General features: G+C 41.9%; 1 protein-coding gene across 1 annotated transcript in view; it reads right to left on the reverse strand.

Annotated features, from left to right (window-relative positions):
- Positions 1-21,217, reverse strand: part of lrp1bb (low density lipoprotein receptor-related protein 1Bb) — a 285,401-nt gene that overhangs the window by 59,928 nt on the left and 204,256 nt on the right. The window contains exons 42-52 of the mRNA XM_030112422.1: positions 19,209-19,398; positions 16,621-16,825; positions 12,679-12,871; positions 9,925-10,050; positions 6,716-6,844; positions 6,478-6,597; positions 5,565-5,678; positions 5,267-5,416; positions 4,891-5,013; positions 1,149-1,268; positions 173-301 (exon numbers count right to left, since the gene is read on the reverse strand). Of these exons, the coding sequence (XP_029968282.1) occupies positions 173-301; positions 1,149-1,268; positions 4,891-5,013; positions 5,267-5,416; positions 5,565-5,678; positions 6,478-6,597; positions 6,716-6,844; positions 9,925-10,050; positions 12,679-12,871; positions 16,621-16,825; positions 19,209-19,398 (1,599 nt within the window). The remainder of the gene's footprint in view (positions 1-172; positions 302-1,148; positions 1,269-4,890; positions 5,014-5,266; positions 5,417-5,564; positions 5,679-6,477; positions 6,598-6,715; positions 6,845-9,924; positions 10,051-12,678; positions 12,872-16,620; positions 16,826-19,208; positions 19,399-21,217) is intronic.

The raw sequence follows: 21,217 nt of genomic DNA on the forward strand, positions 1-21,217 counted from the left end.
ATAACTATAAGACTTAAAATGTCTTCTGTAAGTTTCTCATTGAAAATCAGTGTACTTCAATCATGCAAACAAACATTGGAAGTACCATTCCACAAAAAACAAACAAACAAAAAAATAAACAGATAAATGCAATCCGCTATTCAATGCTTAGAATTAAATGAGAGATTTTTACCACAGCCAGCGGCTGAAAGCTCGTCACTCCCATCAGGACAATCCCTCTCACCGTCACACAGCCAGCGTTTGGGAACACAGGCATACGACCCAGGGCAACTGAACAGGCCTGGAGCACAAGTCACCGAGCCTGAGAACAAAACACACACGTTGCTTTTTACCAGCCAGAGGATACAACTGATCATACAACAGATGTGAAACAGATGTTTCCTTTAGAGTGCCCCCCTCTGTTATCACAGCACAGCCATTACGATGAGAAAAAACCATTTGGTCTCTCTATATATCTCACTATACCAGGTAATCAGGGTTACAGCCAGGCTGTGAGCCGACGCCTCTTCACAACCTCCAACAAACAATTGTTTCCTTTGTTGCTTTTTTTTTTTTTTTTTTTTTTGCGGAACCAACAAATAATGGCTTGTGCGTTTGTGAATAACAATTATTTACCTGCATTCTGTATGTCAGCAAAGCTTGCTTTTGTCTTAAGACTGCCCTTTGAGGCAAAACAGACCAGAAGAAAAATAGTCCATACTGAGAAATGAAGTAAACGCAGCAGTTCAATCAGGGGCGGAGAGATAAAACGCACGTTTCGCCTCTGACAATAATTGCGCCTGAGAAAACTTTGGAGCATTTTAATAATATTTCCTTGACACTCCATTACAACCAAATTAAACAGCCAGTGTTCACAGCAATTCCTGCCTCTTTATTATGGGTGAATTCATTCTGTTTTATTGTAGATTTCATTACACACACATCTCATTTGCCAATTGAAATAGCCTCTCAGGCCTCAGCAATGAAAAATCTATTTGCTTCAGTGCTTACACGAACGTTGCAAAAAATAACCACGGCCTCCTTTGTTGCCTCAATAAAAGTCGCTTCATATATGACTGTTTATTTCCAGGTTTGCAAGAACATGCAAAACTAAACAGACCTTGTAACTCAGACAGCGGAGGTTTTTGTGATGTCTGAAAGGCACTAACCGCAGATCTGCACGCTCTCGTCCAGGCCGTCCTCGCAGTCGTTCTCGCCGTCGCACAGCCACTGCTTGGCGATGCACTTGTTCTTGGAGCAGGCGAACTGGTTCCACAGGCATGACGAATCTGCACAGGGCAGTGGAAGAAGCATTTCGGTGCTATAAATCAAACAAAGCGAGGAAGAAACAAAAAAAAAAAAAAACAAGAGCGCCATACCGTGTAGAAGGGGCAGGGCACTTTTAATCAAAACACAACAAGTGGGCCGGCTCTCATTTGCCCCTTGGCTTGGTTGTTTTTCTTGCTAGATTTTCTGCTTAGCAGCATGCATGAGTGCCGCTTTCACAGAAAGCCTTATAAATAGCGCTTTCTATCGTTTGCTATCACAAGGAATCTAAGTGATGGATGTTCCCAGTTACTGTGCGGCTGAATAAAATAGAATAATAATACTTTTCAAAAAGGAAACAAAAAAAAAAACAAAAAAAAAAAAAAACACAGCTTAGCTTAAATGTTTTATTAAATAAGCTAAATGGATATTAGAATTAATTTTCTCAAAAGAAACTTGGGATCCCAGAATAACACAGAACAGCTGGGTGTCAACTACGAGAGCAGCCTGCTGATTATCATGTAAAAGCTGAGCATGGATGTATTCAAAAGCGGTGTTGAGTTGGTGTCACTGAGCCACCCACTCTCCCTGGGGAACTGCTCTGTGGTCTCATTTACGCAGATGTCATCCTGGGAGAAAGTCTGCCAGAGCTTTGATAAGATGTGGAGAAAAGAAAGAGGATGTGTGGCTCCAGGTCAGACCACAGTACGGGAAATTATGAATCCAGCTAGGTGTGTGTGTGTGTGGTGGGCTCTGTTACACTGCGCTGCTTTCCTTCATGACAGACTTTGTACATCAGTGGCTTTATGTGTCCTGATACTGTGATGTGAGATACGGCGGAGCTAAACATTAAATGACTAAATCTGGAAAGCGTGATTATCCAGACTTTCTGTTCGCGATACCAAATTTGCACTTCAAATGTGAAGAGCTGCTTCAAGTGTCTAACAAAAATGCAGGTCTGCAGCACATTAAATGTATCAAAGGAAGCCTTTCATGTCTCATTTTCAATAGTGTTTCACACAGCAGCAATGGCACATTATGCATTGTGAAGTGACAAATGACTATTCTGTCTAATCAGATGTGGAATTCGAAATTTCTGAAATGTAATGACATTTCCCTCAAACCACAGTGTCTCTGCAGTCAGATTATCAGTGGCTGGGGCTTTTTATATGATAATTAACTCAGAGGGAAGGGAATATTGTCTATTTGTCCTGGAAATGCTATTCAGAACTTCTTAAAGAATTGTAGCATAATTCATATCGGCACTGATTTACACACATTTGAAGTGCGGGATGTTATCATTTCAAACCAGCCAGACTGACTTTTCTAGATAAAGGAATGGAAATGTGTTTGTCTAGAATGCATCTCTCAAACAACAGTCTTGGGCAATTTATGAAAAAAAAAAAAAAAATCTGATAACTGAAACAGCATTAAATATGAAAACCTGGTTGCTTTCAATTGTTTGACAATGAGTGTGAACAAAGGGGCTGCTTAGGTATGCATGACGGGCTCTCGGCTGCCGAGCTACACATGTTCTATATGGGACTGGAGTCTAAACTGCTGTAGGTTAGCAAGAAGACAGATAAAATGAATCACACAGAGGTCCACTTCCATGCACACACAGGCGATGCAAAATAATAACACATCAGTATTTAGAGTCTGAAATGGAAATGTTAAATAATATAGTGTTTGTTAAGTATTTTGCATGTGTACTTGATTACATTGGCTAAAAAGCATTAAATACAATGTATAACAGACAGACGTTTCAAGAAAACAATAGATCGGCTTGCAGCTTGATGCTTAAGAAGCTAATCTGAGTGCTTCCATGGCGAGTTTTCTTTATGCACAAAGACAGTAGGCAGCTCTGAATGCACCTCCTGAACTGAAAGAGAAATGAGGAGTGATATAAGTAGAAAGACTGGAGTGTCAGGCGCATGTGTGCCACATGGATGTGATTTTTAACCCAACATACTCTCGCATGCCAACACTTGATGCCTCCCTGAATCTTTGCCAAGGATTTTGCACGCCAAAACATCCAAATAGTGGCTTCATCTCGCCATCTATCTTTCTTCCATATCATTTTATCGAATTTAAGGTCGTGGAGGGCTGAAGCTGATCCCAGTCGACTGCATGAGGAGATGGGATACAACCTGGAAGGCCAGCAGTCCGATACAGGGTGAACACAGAGAACAGACTCACTTCCAAACCCATTTAGATCAGCATATAAACCACAAATGCATTTATTTTGATTAAGGGGAACAATTCTACGTGTGTGTAAGACCCCCATTCAGTTGCTGACAACAGCCAAATAACCACCCCATTAGGAGGATACTATTCCAGCAAGTGAGATACGCTACGGCATCGCATCTCATCTAACGGCTGCGAAAAAACAAAGACAACTCAGTAAACAATAGTTTGCCATTTGTGTGACATGACAAGCTGGAAACTAGAGAATCTTTAGAGTCACTGAAACTGTTCCTCGGCTGACTGTAAAAGCTTGTACCAGATTTTGCCTGATGACAATCAAATATTTTGGACGAAAGTCCGAGATCGATGTTTCTGCCTTAAAGCATGTGGAAGAAAAGGGACGTGAAGATGTGTGTGTGTTTATGTGTGTATGCGTGATGAGATGTGTGTGTTGTTGAAAAGTGATGCTTCCTTTTATCACATAGGCAGCAGGAAACTCCTCCTGTGGTCATTTAAACAGCAGCATAAACTACTGACGGCAGCCGTCAGCCTGGCAGGATCCCAGCAGTCAGTCTGGAGGATCGTACACAACCTAATAACTGACAGGTAAAGTACCGGCCCCTCGAGTCTGCACGCTAAATGCACGCGGACCCTTTGTGTGTGTGACGTTGATGGAACATAAAGTGACTGACCAGCAGCATTAAAGCGGCCAGCCGACTTTCCTTCGGAGCCAAAGGTAATAATACACGTGTGAGCTGTTGCTTTTGAAAGCAAATTACGTTAATCCACGCCGTGACTTAATTACGGTCCTCCTGCTTAATTGGAGATATAGTAAGCCGCATATGTTACGCATCAAAGTACAAATTGCAACTTGCGGCCTGTGATGAGGGGAGGAAAGGAGTGGCATCGCCATGTGTAATCCTTTCATATGTCATCGCTTCTGCGACGAAGCCGCGTTTTCGTCTTCGGCGTAACTGTTTCTGACGGTTCATTAATTAATTGTTTAACTGGAAGTGCTGTTTATTATGATTCAAAGAGAGAAGGGGGAGGAAAAAAAAAAGTGTGTCCTTAGCTGCCTCGCTGTGAATTCAGGGTTGGAATTAGACTTTCAAACAAGCAGCGGCACCCACTTGAGAAATCTCAAACACACAGTAAGGGGAAGCAAAACAAAGTGAGAAGAAATAGCCTCATGGCATGATGAACAATCATCTCTTGTCTTTCCGCCTCCTCCTTATATATTATACGTAATATTTCTTGCACGGCCGGATCTATTTAAATGACAAAAACATTACGACAAATGGCTTCTTGTTAATGGAAAATAAATATCCTTCCGACGGCTGACAGTGCTGCGTACAGCAACAAAACACCTCATCTATTTCCGCCCGTTTAGAAAACAAAGGATTATTTCTGCTTGTTGCGCCGAAGCTCTTCCAGGAGAGGTGAGATTTGTTGGCTTACCACACTGGAATTCATCTGCCCCGTCCTCGCAGTCTTTCTGGCCGTCGCACAGCCACACGCTGGAGATGCAGTTCCCGCTCGGACAGGCGAAGTGGCCCTCCTCGCACTTCTGCCCATGGGAGACTGGGACAAACAACACGGCCGAGTCAGTCCCCCTGGGCGCCGGCGATGATTGAGGTCATTATCTTTTCCTAAGCTCTCGGTGAATCTCTCACTGCACTGTTATAATCACTTCTGAAAATGAGATCAGTCTTAAGTCCTCTCTAATTGAAGCTGGCTTCCTTCATCAGCTTCCAATGAACAGGAATGAAATGTGTGTGTTGTTTTGTTTTTTTTGTTTTTTTGTTTGTGTGTGCTTGTTTGTGTTGCCGCTCACCCTGGCAGTTGGTCTCGTCGGCGTAGTCCCCGCAATCATTGGCGCCGTCGCAGATCCAGGAGGGGTGGATGCACAGCGAGGTGGAGTTGCAGCTGATGAAATCCTTTTCTTTCACTCCCAGCTTGTAAAAGTGCGAGCAGTCTGTGTGGTCTGAATACAGAAACACGGCGCCACAGTAACTGTCTGCTCTGACGGGAGCGTTCGGCATCCGAGGCATGGGCACGTCAGCGGATGCGTCTGATCTGTTAAGCTGTGTGTACCTTTCCATTATTACTGCCACGCAAAGCGGAGGACTTACTGCAGTTTTTTTCGTCCGAGGCGTCGGCGCAGTCAATGACCTGGTTACACCAGGCTGATCTGGGAACGCAGCTCCCGTCCTTGCAAGATGACTCTGATGAGCCACATGTGACATCTAAAGGGGGGGGTTGTTCGAATTAGCATTTCAAAAAGATCCCGGAGTACAGACAGCACTCAGAGACAGGTACAGCTCACAACAATACTTCGATCAGGGAGCGGTGGAAATTAACCCCGGGTTGCAAAGTGCCAGACAGAAAAAAAAGGATTTTCAGGAGTTTCAGTGTCTGAGCCTGGCTGTGCAATAAAAACTGTCCAAGTGCCATGTTGCTATTAGTGCTGTGCAAGAAGAAATCAGAGGAGAGACATCTCGGTGAGCTAGCTTTTTGCTAATTATGCTTGGTGGTTATTTCACCTCGGCGTCTTTAACATCAGGTCACTACAGAACAATGTAGTGAAGGCAGCAGAAAAATAAATTCTTATTGTCGAAAATGCAATGCTGATGATGACACACCAAAGTGAAATTGGCTCCTTCCTGAAATCTCAGACTGCTGAGTTGGAAGGTCCACGTTAATTATAAACGCAGTGCCGATCCTCTCGGGCTCAGTCAGCACGGTAAGAATTAAGACACAAATTGCACATCCCGAAATGCTATCAATGTGAAATCACTTTATAGCGACATTAAAAGTAACACAAAATACTGTCCGGGCTCCACGGAGAGGAGCGGCTTCCTGGGTTGGAGGTGAGCAGTCTCTTTGAATCCGAGCACTCCTCCAAGATCTCAAGGCTCATTAAACAGTGACGGCTTAGCGCAGCATGCGGCCTACCACGCCGTATTAATATAAGCATTAGTGCGACTGGATTCTGCCCTCGGAGGCAGGATGGATGGAACAGGAGATCAAACGGCTGTGACTCACTGCTACACAGAGCTTCATCAGAGTTATCCCCGCAGTCATCGATCCCGTCACAGAAGCGATTGTTGGCCACACACCGCTGGTTTAAGCAGGGCCGAAAACCCTTCCGACAGCTCCTGTTGTCTGAACAGATCGACTCGCATGAGTATATCAAAAGTGGCCGGAGTCGATGATGTTCAGCAGTCATCAGCCGAGCTCTTTACTCTCCACTCTCCGCTTTGATTTGTGAAGCATCTCTTACCACAGTACTGCATCTTCTCGTCTGACTTGTCCTTGCAGTGGGCGATCCCATCACAGGTCAGCTGGTAGTTGATACACTCTCCATTCCCACACTCGAATTCAGTGTAGATGTTGCAGGAGGAATTCTCTGCTGCAGACAAAGACAGTGAGGGTGTTGACCGTCAAGACGACAGCATACATGAGGCATATTTACATCTACATGCATTCAACAAGTCAGGCCACACCATCCCTTGTTTGAGCAAACCCATTTTTTCATTGGAACATGTGACTGACAGGAGTTCCTCGTTGCCTTTTGGACAGATTGTTCAAAAAATAAACAGCCTGCATGACGAGTCTCGGTTAACCTTAACCTATAAAGACTGTACTTCTTGTTAAAGAGAATAAACCAACACAAAGACCAGAGAACTGTCTGTGGGAGAAAAGCTATTTTGAAACCGAAAAAAGAAGGAAAATCGATCAAAGCCATTACACAAACATTGGGCATCGCCAGCACAACAATTTGGAATGTCTACAGGTGTAGCGAGCAACAGACATCGAACAGCACGGCCAAAGAAAACAAAAGCAGCTGATGACAGAAATATTGTGAGAGCTGTGAAGAAAACCCCAAAAAACATCAGTAAATGATCAGCAACAACCTCCACAGTGCAGGGCGAAGGGATCACAATCCACAATGTTACACACAAGCTCATCTGTGAAGCATGGTGGAGGTAATGTCGGGCTTGCATGGCTGCTCCTGGAACAGCTTCACTAATACTTATTGACAATGTAACTAACGATGGTAGAAATGGACAGAAACATTTTGTCTGCCAGTTCACGGAGGAATACGTCCAAACTAATCAGGAGGAGCTTTATTGTGCAGGAGGACAATGACCCAACGCACACTGCCAATTTCATCAGAGGAGGATTTTAGACTGGCCAGGTCAATCACCTGATTTTAACCCGATAGAACCTGCATTTCATGTATTGAAAGGAGAAACCCCCCAAAAAACAAACACGAACCAAAGTAAGTTTCAGTGAAAGCCTGGAATAATGCCACAAATGAAGAACAAACAGTCATAGAGATGTTGATCGGTCACAGGCTGGAGGCAGTTATTGCAAGCGAGCGTTCCGCCATCATATATAAAATGTTATTTACCTTAAGATTATTTGTTCCTTTACTTTTGTTCACTTAAAAATGTTGTGGTGATATGTATTCAGATATTTTAAATCTAAATGTAAACTACAGGAAATGAAAGCTGAAATTCTGAACTCATATTTATCTGTCATCTTAGAACAAACATAACATGAAAATATTCAGAGCACTTCTCCATAAATGTCTCGGAGGTCTACATACAATATCTTTGACTTTATGCTTTGGTTGTGCTGTGACATGCACCGTCAACTGTGGGACCTTAAATAGACGCATGCCTCTTGAAATCATGTTCAATCAACTGAATTCACCACATGAGGACTGCGATTAAGCTTTAGAAACAACTCAAGGATGATCAGTCGAAACAGGAGACGTCTGGGCTCAGTGCTCAGCTTCATGACAAAGGTGGCAAACACTTATGTAATTTTAACAATTTCTTAGATTTACACTTATAACGCAAACATTTAAAACAAAATCTTCTTGCACAGCACAGGTTTTGTAGAAAAAAGAAAAATAATCTAATCTGGAATAAGGCTGTATTGTAACAGTGCTGTGAATACGTTCTGGCTTCACTGTAACTACTTCAGTTCATCAAAGCATCAGATTGAAAATGAGGAAACAATATAAAGTTAAAAGGTAGGCTGATGCTATTGATGAATGCATCAGATAATGATGAATCAGATATGAAATACCATGCATGAATGGAACTTATTAGTTTAATCACATAAAAAAATAAATTGGGTAGAATAAAGCACTATTAAAATAACAACAGACGGGAGCGATTATCAGTTCATTTTCATGAGAACACTAATCCAAATAACACACTTTAAGCTGCTTTTTGAATTTACCAACAGATGGTACCTGGTAGGTATTAATTACATTAACGTGCATGCATTAAATAGTTTTGATCTTAAAATATATCTATAAATGTTTTCAAAGCTTTCTTTTATTATCTGAAAAACTAAAAATGATCAAATTCTTTGTTAAATTGGCTCATGTGACCCAAAGAACAGGGACTCGGGTTTTATAACACAATCAACAAAGCTGATGCAGGTGAACTAACAAGGACTAGAAAACGCTGGAGTCTCTCCTACAACCCAGTTTCAGGTCACCATTTGTAAACGTGACGGCAGGATCCAGCAACGGCTGCAGCGCCACCCTGACTGTTACGATTGATGGACTGCAGGAGACGGACGGGTGGCCGTCCAGATGGCCGTCTCTACATCCATTACACTCGCACGTTACCAGTAGGAACATCTGGATCTCCTGGAAACCTCTGATATTGGTAGTCAATCCGTGTTTGATCTGCGATCACACACCGAGTGCTTTCATTCATCAGGCATAAATTAAAGTTCCAACAACAAATACCTTTCCAGACTTTGATCAGTCCCCCTCTGAGCTGTGCTACTTGCAGCTTGACGAGTTAAAAATACAGAACTGCTTTCCCGCTCTGGCTCCAGTCAGGCTTGAGCGCGGTGGAGAAGTGTACCGTCCTCGATCATGACATCCAAACTTTCTACCCAGCTCTGAGTCACACGCCATGTTCGGTCTGGCTAGACTTCCCCCCGTTTGAACAGCTCCGCCCGCCATATGGTCGGCCATCACGCTGCATCTCGAATTCAACTGGCGACGTCAAATTAGGAAGCCAGACGCAATCCCGCCATTTTATACTCATGGCTGCTGACAGGTAGCTGCGGCATCAAACGGATTTTACTGTCTTGCTGATCTGTCTGCATAGACTTCAAGTCACAAAGCTCCATTTATTTGTCTCCACTCATTCTTGAAAACTTATTGGCAACTGGAATAAGGAAAGTGCTTCATAGAGAGCGGCTGGCCATTCTTGGAGAGTGTGCTTGAGTGTGTGTGTGTGTGTGTGTGTGTGTGTGTGTGTGTGTGTGTGTGTGTGTGTGTGTGTGTGTGTGTGTGTGTGTGTGTGTGTGTGTGTTCAGTTATACACGAAGGCATCAATTAAAAAATCTCGAATATTTCCTGCATACAGCACATCCATGTGTGGATAAAAGGCGAAACTTTGAAAAACAACTAATTCCTAAAGGGTGTCATTAAAACCGTGGAGGACTTACACACACATCTGTTGTCATCTAGCAGCACGCGCTCGCCGCGGCACGTGCAGTTCACCCTCCCGTGTGGGGTCAGCAGACAGAGGTCGCCGCAGCCTCCGTTCAGGTGCCGGCATGGCGACAGCTCACCTTTAAGAGAGGAACAAGAAAAACATCAAACACAAGTGATTAAAAGTTCAAAGGAAGTCAACAAGAGACTCTCAGAGGGAGCACTTTCTCTTATTTTGGTGTCACCGGTCTGATAAGTGCAGTTTGCCCCAGGAATCTTCTTCAACAAAAGTAATTTACCTCAGTCTGGAACACTCAGCTTCAGTCTTCTTCCTCCATTAGAGGATCATAAACAACTGGATATGAGAATTATTACAACCAATATGGACATAATTAATTGATAAACAATCTACTAATTTGCTTAGTTACATCAGAATGTTTACATTTAATATTCAGGATTAATTTAGTTGACAATATTTATGGCGTGTGCACAGTCGATGTCCATTTGTGGAAACGGGGCCACATTTGGTCCATATGAGGCACCAGCTGCCTGCGCCTGATTTATCCGGTTATGATGATTCCACTCATTTATATTCCGTTTATTATCAGTTGTAAACCGCAAAATGTGTACTCACTACACGGTGTGAAAGAGAATAAAGGTCATTAAAAGTTATTAAAACAAATATTTAATTACATACGATGTTAGTTTAAATGACTTGTAAAATATCAAAGAGTTTGGACCTCGTGAGTTCTGAGGCGCCAGTCTGATCTCTGCCCTGCTCTTTTGCTGTGAGATAGCTGATATGGATTTCTGCCAGTAAAATTCCTCCCCAGGTGAGATGACCAAACTGCGAACATAACACATGAAAGAAACAACGTGCCTCTGTAGTCCTGAGGAAGAAATATCTGCCCTGCAGGCATTCTTCCTACGGCTCCGGTAAACCAGATGCCTGAATATTTATAGTGGGATTTTCCTGGATGACGAGGGAAATGCTATGGAGCAATCGGATGTTGGACAATGTAGCATTAAAACAAAAAAAGAAAGAACACATTTCTAAATACGCATTACACTGCAGAGATGCAGCTTTCCCCATGGAGGTCAAATGAAGAGGTTATATTTCATAACAAGATAAACAAAAGTACGGCTTGTGGCAACGGAGTCCGACCTCGGGGAGGATTTTAAGCCCACATGTCTTCGTCCTACTTGGAAATTAAACTTTATTTGGCACACAAGAGACTCGCACTACAACATAAGCTACTTTTATTATTAATTACCACTGAGGCATTAAGTTTCTGGCCATTCTATATAATACCACTTTCATTTATCAACGGCATTTTTTTTTGTGTGAATCAATGTAAAAATCATTTATAATGTTAAATCAGTTGGTCGCTGAAGTTAATTAAAAGCTAGTGTTACTTTTGTTGTAATCAAACTAAATAGCAATTGTATTTTTGTGTTTGTAACGTTTTGATTATGCCATTTCTAATGTGTTGAGATGAAAACATTATAAATGATTGTGCATTGATTTCAGATTGTTTGGCCTCGGAATACTTGAACAATCCTTAAAGTTTAATCAAAGGTGCATGAATCACGCCTCCAATGTAATGGTAGAAAACTCCGTAGTGAGCCAAAATAGTATCTTTCTGTAAAATAAGACACAAAAGCAGAGCTTTCAGAAGTTTGTCATTATGCTAAAAATGATCTGTTGTCAATAACCAATGAAGCATTTGTATTGTTTTTAATAATCATTATTTATAAATCCTTTATTCTTAAATCCTTATTAACTGCATGCACACCTTAATCAAATGTTTACATCATAGTCTTTTGCAGTCTGTATTATAACACTTTTACTTGACAAAGTTCTAAAACTGTGTTGGAACAACTTCTACCCTGCACTTCAAACTTTTTTACCAAGAACACTCAACCAACAGAAGTAACTGAGCACGCAGGGAAACACTTGTCGGTCTCTCTATTCAAATACTCCTCTCTTTGTAGCTTCCACTCAGCTTTCATCACAGAGCAGCGCTCGCGTACCTTCAACTGATGTTTTCTCACCTGTAGATTATTTTAGCAAGGAGCTTTCTCCAAGTCAACAGTTAATAGCCCTGGGCAAATATCTCCTTCCCGCCTCTTCATCTCGCCGTCTGGCTGATACTTTGCATCACTGACACAACCTGCTTCAGTTACTGTGTGTGTGTGTGTGTGTGTGTGTGTGTGTGTGTGTGTGTGTGTGTGTGTGCGTGTGCCTTGTAGTTGTTGACACTTGAGATGCCCCTGCTGTTTCAGAGCAAAGAACACTGCTGCTTACTCTTTTTGGACTTGAAAATCAATTCAAAATATGTATTCAGTATCGAGAAAGTATTTTGAATCAATTCAAAACAATAGCTCGAAAATAAACAATAGCAATAGTTATATTATTGTTATATTAACAGATTTAAAAAAAGAAACAGTGGCAGAATATATTGTTTTAGTCTGTTGTGCATTTTCTGAATGCTTATGATGGCCATAAGCTGCTGTTATTGGTTCCACACTGGGGCCATAAAAACAGCGAGGAATGCATTTTTTGTGCAATAAATTCATTTTGCTCCAGCTGGAAGTCTATACAGCAACACATTTGTTTTGGTCCACAGCGTTAAACATCATCAACATAATAAATATGCACATGTATAAACTAATGTGCGTAATCATACTTAAAACACCAGGTACTTCCAAGCAGACAAACATTTGCAAACACATCTTTGTGCACGTTGGTCCTGTATTCCACTTACAGTTATTGGTGTCCTTGGCCACAGCTATGATTCCCATGGGTTGATGGGGTATATCGGCTCGGAGCACCTTGGTGTCGCCGCCCGTGTACTTGTTGGATCGCAGCACAGCCCTGCGCGCCCAGTCCGACCAGTAGATGAAGTCCGCATAGATGGCGAGTCCATAGAAATTTCCAGATCCGGATTTAATGATGACCTGAAAACAGAGTCCCGGTGTTAGCAGAGCTCCTGTACCTGCTGGTGAACACCTTGAACACATACAGGGCTTCAATCCGTTTTCGGCCTGACTGGAGAGAGCATCGACGTAATTTTCTGCTACACGCCGGGAACAAATGTGGAGGAAAAACGTCTCCAGTCATTAATCAACAAATCACCCCCGCCGCCCACTTGACTGCTTAACCCAGATGTTGGGAGAAAAGAAAAAAAATGACGGCGCCATTGGCGGGAGGCAGGAATCCATCAGATGCGTTCTTTGGGGATTCTCTCGGTTTTGTCAGCGGGGAGGGCGGTGGGGGCGGTGGGGGGTGGGGGGGGATCAGGGACTCCCGTGGTTCTGTAGTCCCAGCCATTAGTGGGACCAGCTTGCAGGCGACATCACATTAGCTCGGTGCCACGCTGGGATTAATAGGACAGGTGTTGATTAAAGGAGTCCGACGTGTGCGAGCAACAACTGGCCGTCATACGAGCGAGAGACATTGAAATAGAGAGAGATGGCAGATGGGGCAGGGGGAGAACATATTGATTGGAAATTAGATTTGGGAGACATTCACTTTACGGCCAGTCCCACATTACTTGTGTTCTGCATAAATAGGCAAAAGCTTGATAGTCTTATCATCATCTCTGTCAATTTGGCAGAATCTAAATATGATACTCTACATCGATGAACTCTTCACTGATTACTTCAATCAGACCCCAGCGCGATATGGCAACATAAACATGCCCCTAGAGAGCACTTTTGACATGATTTCCGAACGCCGCTGACCATTTTCCTGCGGTTCCCCTGCATGAATCTTCCCCCCACCCCCATCTTCACGGTAAAAAGGGCATCTTTTTTCAGCTAAACATGCTGACATCTTCCTCTTATCATGTACTCCAGTGCCCTTTGTGAAGCACTGCTTTCATTAATGACAGAGGCTTCCACTCTCAAAATGGCAAAGAGGAGAAAGACGCGCAGCAGCTCTTGTTCCCCTCGCCAAGTACGCTGTCAGCATATAACGGCAGTGGTGCAGTGGAGAGGAGCAGCTGGCCGCTCAAAGACACTCCGCCGCCATCAAAAGTCTACATTCATATGAGTCATAACAAAACTGCTGCTGTACGCCGGGATCTACCCTGCTTGTTCTAAGACGTGGAGATTTCGCATTCCGAAGTGAAATCCGTTGAAAGTTTTGCAAACTTAAACACGCCGGTGCCAAATGAACTCGGAGCCCTTCTCGTTTAAGCTTCCTTCATCACAGTCAGATCCGGGTATACAACCAAAGTGTTTGTCCTAAGATTTCTCGGTTACAGTCTGAGCAAGCGCTGAAGTTGACAGTCAGCTATCTCTGTTTAATTTACACTTTTTAATTGGAATGGAGGATCTGCACCCAGAGCAGTCTCGCTGCAAAGCCTTCATTAGCAGCCCTCCACTGCAGAAAGGGCAGGCGGGGACCCAAAGGTGAAGACTCTGTGAGCCTGGTGACCCAGCTCATCAAACATATGGGTAACTAATTGAGGTGGGCCGAGGTGCCGAGCTGCAGAGGTCACGTCAAGCGAAAACTGAAATCCACAGCAAAAAAAAAAAAAAAAAAAAAAGCCACCTTGTAGTGGAATCTCTTGAACAATGTGGATACAGTTGGAAATGCTGCATCAAATGCATTAAAACTAATATCTTGTCTTTTTCATCTTTTTCATTTCCAAGGATTTTTTTTTTTTTTTTTTTTTTAGAAAATAAACTAATAAATAGTTACATCTGTAGAGAGGATCTTATCCCAGACGCTTCAAAACAGTTTCTGTCGATATTTATTTTCATTTTATGGATCGAATGCACAAAATTACAAAATAACACCAATATGTTTCTGTTCTTTATGTCAATTTACTTTTAATTATTAAGGTCCGGAAAATCTTCAGTGTGTTTTTGACAGTGCTAAGAAGCTAACTTCACGTGCGTGCAGCATGCTGGTGAACCTTGTATGTGATTGGACAGTCATGACAATTTATGGGATCAAAACTCGATTTCTCTGCATCCTGACCGAGTTCCTAGATATCATACAGGATGTATGATATCCCGTCAGAGGCATCTGGATGGTAGTATAAAGGGTGAAGATGTCTCAACCACTTTGACATTCTGTCAGTGAACGTGCTCCTTATATAGAGGACTTTTTCTTGGGAAGTTACCCTTGCTAGACGAGGGGTAACCGTAAAAACAAACAAACAAACAAACAAACAAAAAAAAAACTGCATAACTGTGAAGTGCTGAGCAAGAAGTCCTACCGAGTTCTGCTCAATGGACATATAATCAAGCGATGGATGTTATATAGTTTAGACAAGCCTCTGTTATTGCTCCAAAACAAGTTTTTAAATTTCGTTTTATCTGGTACGACAGTGAAGATTGCTCATGGTATGGCACTGGTGAAAGTGTACGCCTTTAAAATAAGAACAAAAGTCCAATTTTCAATTCATTGATCCATATTTCTCACTGACCCCTCACAGACTGGACGGTGGGACACACTTCCAGGTACATGCTACACGTTTTGCGACATGCAGACGGCTCAAAGGGCGATGCAGTCCAGGTAAATCAGATTCAGAGGTTTTTACAACTGATAAGACATGTTCCTGTTGCTTTACACAGATATGCCGCTGTAGGGACATTTTAAAAACTATATAAGGATTATATTTCTCTGTTTTTTATCCAGGCACTGAGAAGGGTTTTTTGGATTTAGAGTTCAGTATATCAAAAAAACCAAAAAAAAAAAACAAAAAAACTCCTGACAGCCCAGTAAAGAAACTGTTGCCTACTTAATTTTTATGCTGCGACACGAAGGAGTTCGTCTTTATGAGCTGCATAGCCCCGACCAATAAAGTAAACCTCTTCAGAACAAACTATTTTGCCCGCGGGGGCATGAAAGCTAACGTGAACACTCTCACTCATATAATGCTGGTGACCACAGCAACCTGTCAACTGGAATACACTGTAATTTACACCGAGGAGCTGCAGGTGGTACGCTGCCCCCGCCAAGCCCATTCTGGGTTAAACAGAGTTTCACATGAAGCCACAGTGAGAGGACTGACAGGCCTGGAAGGTCCTAGGGCGGTTATTACTGAGAGGGAAGTATTAACCGAGCAATAATAATTTTTCATTGGCGTGTGTGAGCTGCTTTTAATGTGACAGTCTCCAACAGAATAAACAAGAAACTAATTAAACAAAACGAAAAGCTGGATTTATATTCAAGGACCAAATAAGGGCTTATTTTCTAATAAAAAGGAGTATCTTGTTTGGGAACAAAATTTCTTCAGTGAGTCAGTTATGCAAAAATACAGTTTGATAGCCTGCAGCAGCAGATGGACGTGATACCTGCTGTCTTTAGATGTGTATTAAAAGATTCCCAGATATGAAAGACGGGCCTACTGTGGCGAGCGTTAATTTTGCTTGATTCAGTCTGGCCGGCAGACAGCACGATCGCGTGTAGGCAGAGGCAGATGAGGAAAATGTCGACTCAAAGCAGAAGCGTTTGTAGAATATGAATGACCGAATTAAGAGACCATAATATTATGAAACAAAAGTGGTCCGTGTTGCATGGAACTAAGACCGCAGGGTGCTTTTGCTTAGCTTTGCACATCATTTCCAGCCTTCCAGAGCTCGTTGGTAAAAGTTTTGCTGAGTAAAATATTATTTGGGTTGCAAAAACTGATGATATTGTAATTTGCGGAAACAATCGTTTACTTTCCAATGATCCTTTCTATACTCACATATCTGTTGGAGCCATCGTAGTCGCATCTCTCGATCTTGCCGAGGCTCCCGTCTGAGAAGTACAGCTTCTCTGCCTTGTGGTCGATCGTCAGACCGTTGGGCGTCAGGATGTCAGAACTGATGACGATCCTCAGGTTCTTGCCAGCTAAGGTGGATCTCATGATGCTGGGCCTTTGCTCGTTCCAGTTGGTCCAAAACATGAGGCTAAACAAAACAAAACAAAAAAAAAAAGTGGAAAAACACAGCCGGAGCAAACATTGAAGCACCAGTGAGTCTGGTGAAAGTGTGGCATTTTGCTCTTTACTGATACTCAGTAAAGTATCATCACAGACTCTCTCCCACTCTAAAAAGAACTACTTCACCTCAGTGCTATTCTGCTTTGTATTACAGAGATGGAACCAAACCTAAAGATCGCTGCCCTAATGCATCATGTAGGAAGTCCTTCACTATTCAATATCACAGACAGGTGAACTGGAGGTTTTTCTTTGCTTTACCCAGATCATCACAGTGTGACGGGATATTTGAGCTACTGCATACAGGGTTTGTGCAGTTTGCTCATTAAAAATAGGTACAGTGGATGAGATAATCATCACATTCATTAACTGAGTAAACATACTCTGCAAGACTCTATAGTTTTAACAAATCTTTTACTATTATATTGCTTTTCTTTTGCTGATCAGCACACTAACCCTCAAAAGTGTAACATTTTCACTGAAAATGCATCATTTTAAAATTACATTTTGTGCCATAAAGTCTTCAGCAATGCTTTGGTTGTAGTAACACAGACAATCCCACTCATTCAGCTAATTGACATGTTTATAGATTTTAGGAGGAATCCAGAGTCGGTCAATAAAACATGCATGATGCAAATTTCACACCCACAGCTTTGCAAACACAAGTAAAACAAAAACTGAATGTGTTTTCTCAAAAAAAAAAAACTATCAGTTCCTGGACTCTCACTTTACACTGTAATGAAGTACTGGAAGTCCACTTGAGTGTGATAATAAAGATTCAGGTCAGAAGTCACAACCAGGGGCTACTAATTAATCACTGGAGTTTAAATTCTAATTATGAGACAGTGATTCTGGAGTGGGATGGATATGGTGCCAAACTGCCAACCAAGGATAGTCTGAGGTCAAGAAATTAATTTAGTTAGTAAAACAGAGGGGAGTAAGACACTCACTCTTTTCAGACTGCTCACAGTAGGATTTTCATATTCATGAAAACACAGATTTCAAATGCAAACCGGACCAGATGGAAGAGGAATACTAATGTGATGGTATTGGAACAACAGCTTTAAAAAGGCACAATAAATAAAAACAGTTAAACTGGGGATCCAAAACCCTGAAAGTGTACAGTTCACAACACATCAGAGCTGCAACACCTGAAGTGTAATAAAACGCTTCCAAATCACAACCTGGAGCGCGACTCAGAGCGTGATGCAGAACAGATACGCTGCCACCCAATGCTCAATGGCTTGAAATTAATCACATTTGTTGCGGAAAAAAACAATTATTTTTGTACCATATGATTGATAACTGTGTCTCGTGGTACGAAAAAAAAAAAAAAAATAAATAAATAAATAAACTCTCCAAAAAACAACTTTCCATCCAAAACAATGTTTGATTTTCACAAACAGAATCCCCCATGATAGGAACACGAAATAAAGTAACTTTAAAAAAATCCATGAAAATGTTTCATACAAACTCAGGGTATTTCATTTTTTTTTTTTTTTTTATTATTATTATTATTATTAAAAGGAGCCAAGCTGATCCTTGATGGAACAGGCGTCAAGTTTTAATACGTTCAGGTAAAAGGCTGAAAGCAGAGGCAGAAAGAACTTTGATGGATTTTTTTTTTTTTTTTTTCCCAGTCCGCAGATAGACTATTTCATTTGTCTGCATTTTCTTTTCGAGCGAGCGGCAGACAATCTATGGATTTGAGGGCTCTATCTTGGGCATATCTTGGCAGTATATCAACAGTACAGTCCGTGAATAGATTTATGGAGAGGAGGGTGGAGTGGTGCTGGCCTTAAAATCTGTCCTCTAACTAACGGCGGGGAAGTGCATGGATTTTAGAACAGATGCATCGTGATCGAGTTAAAAACTCTGGCAACACGCTATGTATTAAGTGTAATTTATTTATAGACTTTTGGGAGAAATATAAGAGCAGCGCATTACAGCTGTCAAACCTGCTCGTAACAAAAAAAAACATGCACATACGTCTTCATATTTCAGAGAGAGGGAAAGTAAGGAGGGAGCATGTCTTTAGCAGTGTTATTTCAATGGATCCGCCTGTTATGCTGTGTTCTTGTGCACTCTGTTAAAAAAACCGCAGCATTTGTCCTGATTCAATTTGGCATCGAATTAGATGATGTGGATGAAAAGATAAGTAAAGCTTTTCATCATCGGCACAACAACCCAAAAAGGCAACCGCGCCTCAAAAACATCTGAGACTGGCTGAACATACGCTGAAACATAACAACGCTGTGAGTCACTGTGGCGACGGCGGAACCCGGCTTCATTATTATGAGGCTGACATGATGTAGAGAAAGAGAAAAACAAGGGTTATTTTAGAGACGACTCACTTTTGACACTCGTCCAGAGCAAGAACATGTGGGTGGTCTTCCTCTGAAAGAGTGACCACGGCCTGCCTGGCCAAGGCGCCGGCTCGCTTCTGGTTCACGGTCTGCCTGGTGATGGTGGAGGTGGTGGAGCTGGTCCAGTACAGAGTGTCCCAGGCTCTGTGGTAAGCCAGGCCCTCCACTGAGCCCACATCTAAAAAGAAAAAAAAAGCACAAAGGCATTGAGACCACTGCTCACGTTCCAAACAGGTACCTTTACTCTGAAAGAGAAAACAAAAAAAAAAAAGGAACGGCTCAATGAAAACAGACAAGCCTGAAGGACACTCATGTTTGAAGGTGTTCCTGACAAGAACCTGAAGTGAGAAACCTGTCTTTCTCTTGTTGTGTCACAAGTCATGACTGCAAGAGAGAGTCCTCTACTTGGTTTACTGAGTGGTGAAACTACAAACATAAGAAACTAAAACATAAAAGAAACAAACTGGAAAATAATACTACATATACATCCATAATAGAACCAGTAGTCAAATAGTATTGATAGAAATATTTGGAAAATTAAAGTTTGCTACATGAAATTGTCATTGGAAAATGACAACATTATACAGCACTTTCAAGAAATGTTTCTTGGTTGTATTTTTGTTGCTTTATTTACATATTTGACACTCGTATCATACAAGCAATCAAAAACCTTTTGAGTTAAATGCAAAACGGGGAAATCATTTCCCCCCCTCATGGGTTCATGAAGTTTACTGATTACATGCTGTGCACCTGTAATTTCAGAATTCCAGCCATCAGCTGCCGTCACTCGGAGTGACTCGACTTCAAAGTTGTCTGTTGTGTAGATTTAGGGTAAGAAAAAATATTGACTCTGCTTGTAACAGATGGCAGGCGCCAATTGTGTTGGAATTTGGATTGTGTTTCAGTGGTGAATGACAGAGAAATAACTTCATGCCTCGCTACACTGGGCAGACAGCCATTTGTTGATGCTACAGTCACTCAGGAACAAAATCTGTTTTCCTTGTGAACCAATTTCCTTAACGCAGAAGATGAAAAGGCCCTGATGTTACAGGCAAGGATATGACTGACAGGGTGTGAACCTCTGGAGAGAGACAGCGATCGGCGACAGCAGATCTGACCATTTTCATATTTCATTAGCTGGTGCAGTTGATATGGCTTCTTCAATGACGTTATCACTCTTTCAGTCATCCAAAGAATTCAAAAGACCCATTTGTGAGGTTGCCAAGTCACACACATAACACAGCAACACAGAGATGGATGTATGTGTGAAGATCTTGATATTTGGTGAACTGCATGTTTCCTGATCGCTGTCACTTCCGTTTAATGCGTCAAACAACACACTTTCTAATCCATCTAAACGGTGAACATGTGGCTAGTTTTAGACAATTTGGCTGTAAGTCTGGGTCTAAGAAGCCATAAAACATCCCCCGGAATATTTAAGACTCTACCTGAGTCAGCCGACCACTAATTAATAGTTCGCAATAAACGCCGTCTGGCAGCTTGAAGTTTCTCGCAAATTGTTGGCTGGGTGAGGGGGTAATTAATGGGGGACAGAGAGTTTAATTAGGGAAATATGGATGATTAACACCTTCACCTTTCCTCAATGACAGAATTCAGGCAAAAACTTCTAGAAGAAAACAGAAGATGTTCTCGATTCTATACAGGCTGAAAGCCTTGTTTCCATCACAACAGACTTCAAGTGTGTTTTACTTTCTATCAGGACCAAAATATTCTGCACACAAAATTTTGATTAGAGAACAAAAGGGGAGCAGCATTATGGATTAAAAAAACAAAAAAAAAAAAAAAAAAAAGTTTTACATTGCATTTTAATTAATTCCTCACACCATGTTTCCTGTGTATTTCACAAGTGCTGAGGTGAGAAGGACAAACGCCGATCCTGAAAGACGGGTGTTGATCATGCTTGTTAAATAAATAAGCAGTAGGATCCCTTTGCAGCGCTGTGGAAGAGAGGTGGAGGAGGAGTGAGAGAGAATCGG

Source organism: Salarias fasciatus, chromosome 16 (genome assembly GCF_902148845.1).
Source record: "Salarias fasciatus chromosome 16, fSalaFa1.1, whole genome shotgun sequence".
Classification (NCBI taxonomy): domain Eukaryota; kingdom Metazoa; phylum Chordata; class Actinopteri; order Blenniiformes; family Blenniidae; genus Salarias; species Salarias fasciatus.